Source organism: Odontesthes bonariensis, chromosome 3 (genome assembly GCF_027942865.1).
Source record: "Odontesthes bonariensis isolate fOdoBon6 chromosome 3, fOdoBon6.hap1, whole genome shotgun sequence".
Lineage (NCBI taxonomy): Eukaryota > Metazoa > Chordata > Actinopteri > Atheriniformes > Atherinopsidae > Odontesthes > Odontesthes bonariensis.
Window position 1 is genome coordinate 10,250,816 of NC_134508.1, and position 14,548 is coordinate 10,265,363.

The 14,548-nt window shown below is 40.4% G+C and overlaps 1 protein-coding gene across 1 annotated transcript in view; it reads right to left on the reverse strand.

Annotated features, from left to right (window-relative positions):
* Positions 1–1,418: 1,418 nt before the first annotated feature.
* The window catches only part of cntn6 (contactin 6), a 71,441-nt gene continuing 58,311 nt past the window's right edge, over positions 1,419–14,548 (reverse strand). Inside the window, exons 20-22 of the mRNA XM_075459967.1 lie at positions 12,392–12,504; positions 11,428–11,596; positions 1,419–8,388 (exon numbers count right to left, since the gene is read on the reverse strand). Coding sequence (XP_075316082.1) covers positions 8,306–8,388; positions 11,428–11,596; positions 12,392–12,504 — 365 coding nt within the window. The 3' untranslated portion in view covers positions 1,419–8,305. The remainder of the gene's footprint in view (positions 8,389–11,427; positions 11,597–12,391; positions 12,505–14,548) is intronic.

The following is a 14,548-nucleotide window of genomic DNA, read 5'->3' on the forward strand; positions in this document are numbered from 1 at the left end:
CTTCAGACCAATTTGGAGAGAAATAAAGCACCGTCTCCTGGTGAGATGTATGATTAATACATAAACAAAGAAGCTGATTAAAAGGTTTCAATGTGAAACTTTATTGACTTGTTCTATAATCTCACAGAGATATCTTGATAATACAACAGTATTACATTACAGAATCAACAAACTGCAGATAAGCCTAAAGAAAGCACGTTAATCATGAATGAAATTATTTTTGTCATGAGTACTAGTTTGGGACATCACAATCATTCTCATCATGTACATATTCCTATATAACTGTTATCCATCTCCAAAGAAGCTGGAATGCACCGTAAAAGGTCAATTAAAATCTCATAGATGAATATTTAATTTACATCAGAACATAGAACATCAAATAAAATGACTTCATTAAATATCAGCTCATCTTGAATTTGATGGTAGCAGCAAGTCTCAGAAAAGTTGGCACAGGAAAGGTCAGTAACATGCAGAGATGGGACCAAGTCACACATGTGCAAGTCTCAAGTTAGTCCCAAGTAAATTTTTCTTGGGCAAGTTAAAGTGATACTCCAGAGTGTATTCAACCTGGGGTCATTTGAACCGTGATATCCAGCCAAGTAGCCCACCCGCAGTTTTTTCGATATTGGCTGAATATCAGCTGAGTTACAGAGTTATCCCGAATAACTTCGTACAAGGGTTAATGGATCCTGGTCCGTATCTCCAAAATTACCACACTAAAATCACATGCCATGACACCAAACTTCTACAGTAGTACAAATATGGTCTGTACTCACCAAACGATGCATTTGGAAGTTTGAAAATAGTCCAGGAGTTTATTATTATCAACACACGCCTGATAGCTTCTCTGCAGCTAGAGCTGCGTCGACCTCACTTCAGAGAGCTGGGAGCTTCAAAATAAGATGAAGCTTGATCTACTACTGTAGACAACAAAGCAAGGCTGCTCAGTTTCTCCATTAATAAAATAACTTCACAACTCTACAACATAAAACTTCATTAAAAAAACATGTAGAATATAGCATATACTTTGTTGTCTACAGTAGTAGATCAACCCTCATCTTACTTTGAAGCTCCCAGCTCTCTGAAGTGACGTCGACGCAGCTTTAGCTGCAGAGAAGCTATCAGGCTTGTGTTGATAATAATAAACTCCTGGACTATTTTCAAACTTCCAAATGCATCGTTTGGTGAGTACAGACCATATTTGTACTACTGTAGAAGTTTGGTGTCATGGCATGTGATTTTAGTGTGGTAATTTTGGAGATACGGACCAGGATCCATTAACCCTTGTACGAAGCTATTCGGGATAACTCTGTAACTCAGCTGATGTTCAGCCAATATCGAAAAAACTGCGGGTGGACTACTTGGCTGGATATCACGGTTCAAATGACCCCAGGTTGAATCTACTCCGGAGTATCACTTTAAGTCAAAGTCAAGTCACCTTATTATTGCAATTTTACCTGCAGAATCTGATCTTAATAAAGTGAAAATACAAGATATAAGTAACTGTCAGTAAACATCATTGGCCAATGTGTCCAACCTGTCCACCCTGCATCATATCAAGCTAACGTTAGCTAACTATCGACTAGGCTAACAGGATAATATTAGCTAATTTGACAAGCACTTACTGGTCAGAATGGATCTTTAAATGACGAACAAAGTTCGAAGTTATGCTAGACGCTTAACACTCAAGTCATTCAAGTCGTCGTGTCTCAAGTCAAGTGCCGAGTCTTTAACTTCCAAGTCCGAGTCGAGTCTCAAGTCTTATTTTTTGTCAAGTCAAGTCACAAGTCATCAAAAAAGCAACTCGAGTCGACTTGAGTCCAAGTCACAGTGACTTGAGTCCCCATCTCTGGTAACATGACTGGATATTAAAAAGAGCACCTTAAAGTGGCAGAGTGTCTCAGAAGTAAAAATGGTCAGAGGTTAAGCATTACCAAAAAACTGTGTCTACAAACTATGTTTGTCAATGTAAAATTGCAAAGACTTTGAATACGGCGTCATCTACAGTATATAGCATCAAAAGATTCAGAGAATCTGGTGACATCTTTCCGCTTAAAGGACATATAGATTAGTTAGTTATGGATGCCCATGCATTTTGGGACCTCACGCCAGGTCAAGGCATGAACAAGTCTTACGTGAATACAATCGAAAATTTAATTGAAATTTGAAATTAATTTTGGAAATCAAGGACGTCGCGTCGTCCCAACTAAAAAGGAATAGGACCATCTGGCTTGCTATCAGTGCTTAGTTCAAAAGACTGGATCCCTGAAAAGGCACCATCAATGCTGGAAAGCATACAGGTTTTAGAGCAACACATGCTCCCATGCAGCTAAACCACTTACTGTATCTATTACAACAGCATGGCTTCATGGTAGAAAAGTCCAGATGCTGGACTGACCAGACCTTTCACCAACTGAAAACATTTGGTGCACCATGAAGTGGAATGTTGAGCAGCTAGAATCCTATATCAGACTAAGTAAAGTAACATTCCTGTCAGCTTCCAGATGTTTACAGACTGTTGCTGAAAGAAGAGCGGATGCCACGACCCTGACCCAACCTTTCTGAGTCACGTTGCTGCATTTCAGGATGAGCCGACGTTTTTCATGAAATAGTGGAATGACTAATTTTCAACATCTCATACCTTGCTTGTGTTGTATTCTGAATAATTGTTGGTTTATGAGATTTGCAGATCATTGCATTCTGTTTTTAGGTTTTTACGTACGTTCTTTTGGAACTGGGGTTGCACATACCCCAAGAGTTAAAAAAGAAAATATGAAATAATCAAACGGAAGATTTTATAAAGGACACTTTGAATGGTTGCTGTTAAATACTCAATATAAAATGAAATAAACAAATAGTTCCACACTGTGTTTTTATGACTTTTAAAAGAATAATGCTTCGAAGCAGACAAACTAATTTACACTCCTAACTGCATCGTAATTTTCTGCTTAAGATAAAATCTATTTGTCACATTCCATCACAATATACACATTCTAAACAATGACAAATCATACAATATGATATTAATGGTAATAGTCATATGAGATAGATGTGTTCACTGTAGTTTATGTACAATGTAATAGGGAGGCCTCAAATTATGTGAAATGAAAGTTAAAGTTTCAAATTTGACAAACACTTTCACTAAGTTTACTCAAAGCAATCGCTGTCTTTCGTCCAATTTTCTCTGAAGTGTATTGTATGAAGATGAAATCTGGCTGAAAAGAAATTTAATCTCCTACGTTAATATTTTGCATTCGTGAAATGGAATTTGACGAAGAAATGTCTTTTTAATCATATCGTCATCGCATTTTAATGGATATTTGAAAATCATTTAAAAAAATGTCTTTGTCTTGCACTCGTGTTTCCAATGACAGATTAGAATTTTATTTGGAAAAAAACCCTTCCTCAGGAGAAAGTTTATACTCACGGGCCTTTATTTTTTTTGGGTGAAAAAAAAAAGGTACACCAATCAGCCATGAAAGGATGAACCTCTTCTTGTTATTCAGTAGGTCCAACAGCCCTGACCCACAGAGGCACGGACTCCACTGAATCTCTGCAGGTGTGCTGTGCCAAACCGTCAATTCTAGATCCTGTAAGTCCTGCAAGTTGCCAGTTGCTGCTTCATGGCTTGGACTTGTTTGTCCAGCACATCACACAGATGCTCTACTGGACTGATATCTGATATCTAGTGAATTTATCCCTGTGGATTATCCAGGTAAAAGAGGCCACAATCATGAGGGAATACTGACTTTGAAGGCATGTACTTGTTCAATGTTTAGGTTGGTGTAAAGGAATATCCACCGGATGAAAAGACAAATAGATATTTCTCATCAGGCCTCCTTCTTTCACATCGTGGGCCAGTTCTGATGCTCCTTTGTAGGCTCTTTCAGGGGTGGACACGCGTTAGCATGAGCAACCCGATGGTTTTGCAGCTACACAGCCCCATACTCAACAAACCGAGATGCACTGAGATGTTTTTCGTGTCCCTTTCTATCTGGACGAGCTCTAACTTTTTCAGCAAGTTGAGCCACAGTAGCGCTTTTATTTGAACGGAGAACACATGCCAGCCTTCGTTTCCCACACGCATCACTCAGCCTTCGCCCTCGCCCACCCTGTTGCTGCTGCATTCATTTTCCTTTTTTGGACATCCCAGAAGGGCTGCAGTTGCGGGGATGTTATGCACCCATTTGACAGCCTTCATAATGTGATATCCCACTCACTGTATGGTTTTTCACCTAACTAGTTACTGTTCAAAATGTTATGGCTGATTGGTGTATATGGAAGCCAAATTTAGTTTGACTTCTCTCATCCCATATTTTACCTCCACCAGAACAAATCCTTTACAATTGACTTCACACAGAACGACTTTGAATACAATTCAACGATTTAAATACAGAACATAACATTCTACATTCTGTCTTGCAAAAGCCTGCCCTTTTGAAAAATAACCACAATCATTCTGTTTAAGACTAGTTTACAATCAGTTTGAAGTACAGAACCAGTTGTGAGTTTGGACACGAGACCCACCCATACGTTACCTTAATAGGGCAAAGCAGCTTGAACTTTTTCAGTATTCGCTGGGTCTTAATCATCTTTTTAAGCATTGAGTCACAATGTTTATTGATACGCGTTACAGCATCTGAGGCTCAGACAGTGTTTCATTTACAGCTCAGTCAATCTGGCTGTAACTGTACGCAAGAAAACGGTTTCGCTTTTATGGATCTGGATACGCACTTAACCCGGTCAAATTTTGCATTTAACTGGACAAACATCAGAGATATTTGAAAAGTCTACACAGCTACAGTATAACCCCAGTTAAATCAGAGTGTTTTACAGCATTAACTAGGTAAGACATGGATTATTTGAATAAATCCTCCGGCAGAAACAGACAAGCTGCTCGTGTCTGCTATTGAAAACCTTTTTCACTGAATGCCATTGCTCTAGCGACATTGGTAATTACCTCCTGTAATGGGATTATGTTCATGTGTGAAATGGACAGGGGAAGTTTCTGCTTAATGTGCAGCTTTTGTCTGAGGCGAACAGTTGGACTCGTCATAGGCAGAAAAGCACAGCTGTGAATAATAACATTAATGATGCTCCACTCAGGTGCACAAACAGTGCCACCGAGGCACCGCGCTCAACGGTAAAGATCTTTCTCCACCAGGCCTGGACCTGCCGTCTGATATCGTCGCACGTTCTAAAAATAAATATGATGTCACATAATGTCATTCGTCTTTTCAAACGGTATTTTGCTACTCGCCCTATGAAGGCTGGTGCAGAATCCTGCCCCCCCCGTCACATTTACAGAGCAACTCTGAAGCTTTCCTGTGACGTAAGCAGGTTTGATTTTATCAGTCAAATCCTTGAGAGTTGTTTGATCACTCACCTTCCAAAGAAAAGTCATAGTCCTAAATGACATCTGACCGACTGATTTACTTCCACAAACCAAAAAAATCGAAAGAATACAAAATCCTGCAATTGGTGGAATTCTTTTAAATGTGTGGTTCTAGTATTGCCGGCAGAATGAAACTTTGCCACTGACCTACTGACACCTGGAAATGCTCAGGATTGTTCTACAGCTCTCATGGGCTGATGAAACTCCTTGCTACTGAAGCAAGATTGGATTTTCAATCTGCGTTTTGTGATTTAGAGGTGAAAGGACCGCTAAATCCTCCACTCTACTCGATGGCTCCATTTTACTTCACATTGCAACTGTATGCCCTGTGATGCACTGGCGACCGGTCCGGGGTGGACCTCGCCTCTTCACCCAATGGCAGCTGGGATAGGCTCCAGCCACCCGCAACCCTGAGTTGGATTACGCGGGTATAAAAGATGGATAAATTGATATGACACTGTGACTATGTGACTAGATAACTATATGCAACAAAGATGTATAAAACACATCCCACTTAGCTGGCAAACTTTCTGTGGCCAAGGGGGCGGGAGAACCAGAATGTGCAACACAAGGTGTAGGATTTCATCTTCTCCCTCTGACTCTGGATACGCGATGCTCACAACTGCACATAATAGCCGCTTTCGGACAGACAGTTCTAAGAAAGTAGTTATCAGAACTACCCTCCTCGAATTTCGTTCTGATAACTATCCTTCCCCAGCGGAACTGTTTCAGTCTGCATTCGCACATGAGTCGGGACCTGATAGGGACTGATGCGCCGTGCGCAGACGTCTGCTTCAGTGACGTGTTAGCCGTTAGCCGTTTAGCGCTACACAAAACAAAACGGTAAAAGTAAGGAGAGTAGAAAAAACACCACCAAGAAGCTAATATGGAGAGTGGGGAGGCCACTGTGTTTACGGTCTGCATGATGGTGATATTAATCATGGACAATCACATCAGGCGTCTAATATCGAGGCTGGAAAAGCACACAGAGAGAGACAGGAGATACTTTTTTATTTCATGAAGGAAGAAAGGAGAGCAGAGCGCTGCAGACTAATGAGACCAGTGTAAGTTTAACTTATTAAACACCCGCCGGTTGTGTCCGTGTCATATGAGGAGACATTTCAGCCGTGACAGCATGACATGGGGCGTAGCTACCGACCACCACACACCTCCGTTAGATTAGTTCTATAGAACTATGAAAAGACCCGACCTCGGAGAAGGAGCTAAATAGTTATAGGAACTAAGGGAGAAAGCCCCGAGTTCCTGTATGTCCGAACACGGGAGAAAACGGCCCCGTGGATTAAAAGGTTATTAGAACTACCAAAGGTTCCTACAGTCCGAAAGCGGCTAATGTCCCCAAAGGTCAAGAGTTAATTTCCATACAGTGTTTTACCCACGGTTACTGCGAATTTTGAACTCTGTTAGCACAGAGGCTAACACTGACTGCGTGAGTGACTGGACTGTAGAGATTTGAAGCTAACTAGGCTAACCAAGTCGCCGCATGTTGGACGGCCTCACGCCACAAGAAGTTGACCTGCACACTGAGAGGTCCTGCCTGACCAGGGGAAGTTTAGCCGCGTCGTTTTGCTTGGATTTACACAGCAGCTGGCTTCACGTGCCATTGGAGGCTAGCGCGGATAAGCGCTACTGTGTTAACGTGAGTAACCCTGCTTCCGTTTGTCAACGCCAGCGCCATTTTTCTGGCGGCTCAACGACCTCCCCGCCACGTCCAGGCCTGCAATGGGTAACTCACACTCGGATTTTTTCTTTGGTTTTCCCGGTTCTATTAAAAGTGGGGCCACGAATGTGTTATAAACTGGAGGTTGCTAGGTGTAACAAAAATAAAAATTAAAGCAGCACCCGCAGTTTGACTGTTCTCATAGTACGAGTCCTTTTTCCTTTCAGAGGTCACACAGTTAAACGTTAGTAAGTGTGAAAGAGCTGAACAGTGTTACACTAGCATAACCCACCTGAATCGTGGAACAGTTATCTGGTTGTCAAGAACACTCTGAGTAATGTAGCTGCCAGGTTTGTGGATCTAAAAAGTCTAAACTTCTTTTGCGCTGCATTTAATTGTCCTACAGTGTTGTCCGAGTACAGCACAATGGAGTGCTCTCAAGTCCAAAAAATGCTGCTCAGAGCTAAGATAAAGTGTAACAGGCTGCAGCTCGGTATATATGCACTGCACAAAAACACATTTCTTTAACAAAAAGCCTTGCATTCAGATAAATATGGGATGGACAGGTGCAGGGCCACTGTCAAATACACGTAGCACGCCCCATCAACCAGAAGGTAAGCATCCTCACATGAGTTTGCACGTTGACAGCTTAGATTTGTGTCTGACATTTTGGTAACGTCTGTATCACTATTATATCAGTGCACGTCAGTTATCTCGGCGCAAAGACAGCAGACATGGAGACAGCCAGAAAGCAAAATTACTTTTCCTAAAATGTCAAATTATTCCCATGAGCCTCTGATGGGTAATGATTACATTTCAATAAGCAAATGCTTAGAAATAAGACTTTGTCTTCACAAGGAAAAGAGACTTGTCACTTTCAAACTGCATGTAGGAGAATTGCATGTAATTGGAAATTGAGGCAAAAATGGGTGGAAATGTAGAGTGGAATGGAGAAACTGGGACAAGAACCTGTGCTCAGGCTCACTTGCCAGTGTAAGATAAGAGAGTCGTCTTTCCACTAACGTATGCACACTGGGTAGGGGTTACTCTGACAAAGATGTCAGTGAGTACCACTTGGTGGGTATATCAGAGAATTTCCATCATTCAGTCTTGGTTTGTTAACCGGTGGGCGGCAAACATTCTAGCTGCTGATGCTTATTCCACAAATCTGACACGCAGAAGAAAAACACGCATTGCATTCATTTCAATGTCCAGGGTCAAATATATATGCATCAAAGCCACAAGGAAACTATAAAAAGCATTAAACAGCGAATCTTGACCGAAACTGAGAAGACGCATCCTTTTGAGTTAAGACCTAGAAGGAAAAGAAAAAAGACGTTAGCTGCGAATGCATCTCTGCACAAACCTGCTATGTGTGCTTCTGTCACACTACAGCAAAATCAGTTGAATAAAAAAATAAAAGAAAATAGCAGAAATATTGTAGCTCTTAGCAGGGATAAATTGCTTGAAATGTCAAATAAGTCTGGCTCATTACCGCTGAGTAACGGTCATTAGTTTTGAAATATTACTGTGTTGCACTTTATAGTCAGAAGGCCATCAAGTATGAAAAATGTTCAATAATTATGGCAATCCAAGTGCAATTAATATACGGGAGCTATGAACATCTGCATTTCTGCCATGCATGGATTTTTTTCAAGAGGTTGTCGAAAACTGGTGAAATATTTTTGCAAAACCCCCTGACAATCTTAGAAATCCACAGGGATAAAAACCCGCTGAAGTGAGGAATCTAAGAACAGAGGAGAAGCCAACAGTAAAGGATGTGTTGTGTCACATTCATTTCACCAAACGTAACTTTCAGGGCAAAGTTCACTATTTTGGGAAATCCACATATTTGCATAGTTTCAAAACAAGACTCATTTATCTATTTGTTTCTTAAATCAGCCAAATTTGGGGGTATTGGCTGGATTTTTTTTTTATTGTTTCGTTTAGCTCTTTCTACCTGTCTTAATGCTAAGCTTTATGCTAAGCTAACTGAACACTGATTCCAGCTCTGCCACTCACATAAATGATCTCCTCACTTCAGGTTTTATGCAGCTATACAATAGATAATGCATTGGCACAAATTTGGCAATGATTCCTTTTTGCGCTTGGTATAGTAGTGATAGCTGCTCCTAGAGGAACAAAATGGATAAATCCAGAAAAGGGTGGCTAAAATGAACCTGTGTATGGGAATATGACCTCAAGGAAGGAAAAGGAGTCACACGATGCTAAGCACCGAAACTTTGTGCAACCCTAAAGTCTTTATTCTCTGGTTGTTTTGTACTGTGACTGTTGTAGCTGGGATTTCTGTGTCCACATTTTCACCTTTTTTTTTTTTGGTCTCTTCTCCTAAGGATACTAATGGGAAAAGTAAGGGACTATAATGTTCCCAAATGGCAAAGAGGAGCTCGAACATAAAGTGCAGGGTTCCCAAAAGGAATTGAAAAGCAGGGATAGAGTACAGTAAACACTGTTAGGCAAAAGTCTAAAAGATTTCCTTGTTCTTGCTAATTTTTGTTCTTATGACATCTTTGTGAAAATGAGACCTTGATTAATAAAGTGGGCCTAAAAGCTCAGCTTAGACATTTTTCAAAACTTTAGAACTCAAGCAGTGCCACGTGCATGCTCACCACCACCACTGTGTTTGTCGTATTAGAGGAAACGAGTTGCACCCTTTTTGTCAGTGAGCTCCCAGAACCTGATTACCAGCAGATCAGTTTGATTGTCACCCTATGCTGATTTGTCATGCTCTTTGTAGATTGTTGCTCATTATTAAATGCAGATGATTTAGTCTGTGTTCGTAGATTGAGGGAATGTTCGTAGTTCCTCTGCAATCACTCCCATCACCACGGTTTCTGGATTGTGGTTTTGGCTGATTTGCCCATGTTGGAAAATACCATCCTAAGAGTTTTTCTGACACTGTGTAGCACTTGTGCACCACTGCACTGCCTTTAAATCTAACATTTGGCAGTTATTTGACACACTCGCTCTTTAAATTTTTTTTTTTTTAATTTGAATTTCAGCTCAGTAAAATATTTTAATGGCTTTCATTATTATAATTCGAACCACTTTGTGCCTTCATTTCTTTTAAATGACGACTGTATAAGGGAAATGTTGAATTCAAGTAACCCCTTATAATGACAAATAGGCTTTAAAGGAGGACACGTCAGACAGTTAGAAGTAGTTTGCATTGTGTGCCAGCAGAGGGCGCTCCAGTTTCCTCTCAATATGTTGCATGCTGGGTTAACCTTTAATGAATATAAGCTAATATAATGTTTATGTCTACGCTGCGATGAAAATAGAGGACACTAGTGGGCAAAGCCATCTGATGAATAAGCTGAAAGCAGTGTTTGGAAGTACTTTGCATTTACACAAAAACTCGTAACGAACAAACACAAGGTCGTTTTTTAATCGTTGTGCAAAGCAGCTGTTGTACTTTACAACAGCAACAAATCTCCCCTGCAAGCTTGCTACCCAGGTGAGTTAGCGACGGCATCATTTAAAACCACGCCAGTGTCGACTGTTTAAATCACCCGCCTGTTTTTCAGCGCAGTCAGCTACACCAGGTCCCTCGTCAGAGGCTTAGAAAAAAACGCCATTGGTGAGATTTATATGCTGAGATGCGTGGCCCATTGGTATGGGTTTAGCCTCATTCTGAAATTCCATGTTATGCTACAATCTCATTCCACGTAGTACAGCTTTATGACACCACGTGGGAAAACATTACGATGATCCTAAAGGACGGACACCTGCCTGGCCCATGCTTCTGTGGCCAGTCAAAGCATTTGCATTTCGAACTCATGGGAACTCGACAGTTAAATTCTTTGAACCAAAGGGGGGACGTATGAATACAATTGAATGTTTATTTCCAATTTCAAATCATAAACCCTTTTTCATCATTGTTTATTTTCATCATCAATTTGCAGCTGAGGCACTTTGTGCACATCATTTGTTTTACTCTGAAGCACAGTGAGCTTTATCTTCATGTGTGAATTTCATTCTTATTATATTTCCCAAAACATTGAACTGTTCCTGTTAAGTATTTTAGACTGATAGCTAACATACAAAGGCATCTCAAGGCACAAGCTTTCTGTTGGACATATCATACACACACATATATATATGTATATATAAATGTTTTTGGGGTTTTTTTGGTCTTATCTTCCTACTTTTAACACACATTCTTATTGCCATTTGTGCGTATATGTTCTAAAGACCATTCTCAAGCCACGTAAAGCTGATATACTGTATAAGTCACTTGGGGGATTAGTCACGCACTGTGCTTCCATCCCACTGCTTTTTTGTCAGTTTCCAGCTCTAATCATTTGTATGCTGCAGAGTCTTTGAAACTCACTGGACATCTTTGGTATGCGAATGGGACCACTGCTGGTGCCATCACCGCCTTCAGTCAAGGGTTTGATCTCAATTAGGTAGCCCTCTCCGGAAGGGATTTGCAGCTCCACACTGGTCTTATTGGTTTCGAGTACAGTAGTCCTGCCAGACCAGTTCTGGCGATACGCAACCTTGAGGAGGGGATAGAGATAGTCAGAATTTAAATTCATCACCTGTAATGGTAGGAAAGTCAACGTCTATGGCCTTTTGACAGTCAGATGTACGTCTAAATGCAGTTTCTCAAGGAGGTCATCATTTCAGAAATCCTCGCAAGCAGATAATTTGTCCCAGTGACTCAACCGAGGAAAGCAGAGGGGTTAAAACAGTACCTCAGACAGCCTTTTTTTTGCATTTAGTCATCCAATATCATCTTTGCCCAAATGTTCTATTCTGACATATAATAGAAACACGAAAAGCACAGAAAGATACACTGCATATTTAATTTTAAAAGCATGAAGAATTTATATAAAATGGCTCCACTCCTCATACACATTTTGCCTTTAGCAAATTCTTAACACAGTACATGCGCTGGGTGCGTTCTTACAACAAAGCCCCATACTTATCACACACATATATATAGATATATACATATCTATATATTTGTGTGTATACATAATTTATTTGTGGGAAATATCCAAAACTGTGTTTTATTCCACAAAGTATGCGATGTGGATCAAATGTGATTCATTGTTGCAAAGCTTAGAAGAAGCTGAATTCTCTCTGCAGGATGACACTTTTCATTTTATCACCTGGAACAGATCTTTTAATTTTGAAAGGGCAGCCAGGGCCAATCCATAATGTAACTTTGGAGTGCTGAGGTCTATCTTTCCACTGCAATGAGAAAACCATTTGTTGAGATGACAGCTGCTGAGACTGTATTTGTTTCCCCAGTTCTGGAGTTTCCACTTTTTCTCTGACAAACTCACCTTGTATCCTGTCACTTCAGACTCATTCTCCATTGCCTTGACATGTTCCCAATTTAGAAAGATCTTAGAGTTGGTCAGGTTCCACTCAATGCTGCCAGGAGGCTGCCTTGGAGCTGCAAGATATGCAATTACACATAGACACAGGGTTTACAAATGAAGGCAAACACGAATGTCATCGGTAGTCTTCTCAAACTCTGCAGTTTTTAATGATTCAATCATTAGGTGCTTGCATTTCATCGCATTTACCTGAATTACCTCCAAGACATTGATGTTAAGTAAATGCTCTTTGGCCTTATGTTTGTGTGTAAAAGTCAGCTAATAAGGATGAGATAAAAAGTTCACCCCGAAGCAGCATACAATACTGCATTACACAAATGATCAGTCAGCAGCATCAGTAGTGTTATAAACGACATAATGAGAATGTAGTTTTGGAAAAAACACATTGAAAACCCAAAAATACACAGGAGTGAGGGAATGGCTCCGGCTTTTTAGAACTACTGCTACTACTACTAATAAAAGTCTTCACTGATTTAATGCCTTTGTGCCCAAAGTGCACTAAAGCTGTAAATGAAGTGATGCAAAATCCACTTAACTGATTGCATTCATTTGCATTCACAATGCCTTGAAGAATGGGTCCATAATTAATCAAATTTGACGAGAAATATATATTTTTTTAGGTAAACTCCATTTGAAAGATAACATGGATTTTCTTAAATACAATCTTTTTCGGATAATACTCCTGTTCCAGTAGAGGCAGCAGGAGTGAATAAGAAAAGAATGAATGAAAGAGCCTCTAAGCTCCACAACAGTGTGGTTATGAGCATTAATTACAACAGTCAAAAAAGGTTTCCATGTTCACCTGCACACCTCAATATTCTTTTAGGAAAGACGTGAAAAATTTGCACTGATTCTTTAAAGTCACACTAAGGAAGTTTGAGAGATTTATATGGAAAGTGACATTTGGTGTTAATAGTAACTTGGAGGAATTTTAGGTCCCACTCGTGCAGTTAATCTCTTTAAAAATGCATCCGTGAGTTCGCCCTAAGCTAGATTCTTCACCTTTTTCCTCATTCACTGAATGGGGATCTATGAATATGCTAATTAGCCCCGCCTATATTTCCACCAGCCAGCAGCTGACACTGGCCTTCCCTTTTAATCTGTTTAACTCTTCTTATACATTTCTAATCCTGGGGTAACACAGCATTAAGGTTTCAATAAGAAAGTGATTCTCAAGAAGACAAGGCAAAATTATACAAGATCACATGCAAATGGAAGCATTCTACTAATATATTCACTTTCTATGGCTTTCAATAACATTGTAAAGATGCTTCTCGCCGGTCAAGAACTGCAGAGAGTGAGCTCCCAGCCAAGGAGCACTGCAGCTCGCAGGATCCAGCTCATTTGGCCGCTAGCTCTGTTAGCATGTTTCTTAGCCAAGCATTGGAAGAAACTAGAATCTCCTAAGCTATGGGGAACCTTGGCTGGCCACTCGTTTTACCAAAAGCTAGCTTAGCATGCCTTGGTTGAGGCTTCTGAGTTTTTGGATGTGGGAACCCAGGTCAGCTAGCTTCTAAACCAGCTCCAGCCGTGGCTCTTTGCTCAACCTTGGTTCTTTTGTTTTTTCCACTTTGCTTGTGCTAACTTCTCTTTGTAACTTGCTAGCCTTTAATTTCATTGGTTTCTTAAGGCACATACAGATTTGCTGTACAGCCTCACCCCAAATTTAGACAAGATTGGTTCCTGAAAATAGTCTGCATAAAACATTTGTACTGTCTGACCACACCTTTCTGCAATAAATGGTGCTCCGGAGATTCAAAGAAGAAATCATCAGCTATTGCATTCATGGCTGATTTTGCTCGATATACATTGTAAGATGGAAAGAAATTGGTCATAAATATGCTGATGAGGTTACAAACTAGATTTTTGTTAGACATATTTCCATTGATTTTCTGTTCAGAATTTTTAGGATTGGCTAGCTTAAAGCTGCAGTCTGCAACTCTTTTTCAAGCATAATGCCTGGAACTGTCCGGGGATTCTGAAAGTAGTACATTAAATACCCCAATACAAAAAAAAATGAGTTCTCTAGGTCCCCTATATGTCCCGCTAGGTCCCTCCAAAGCCAGCAGGTTTGTTTACAAAATTGCAGACCGGACCGGT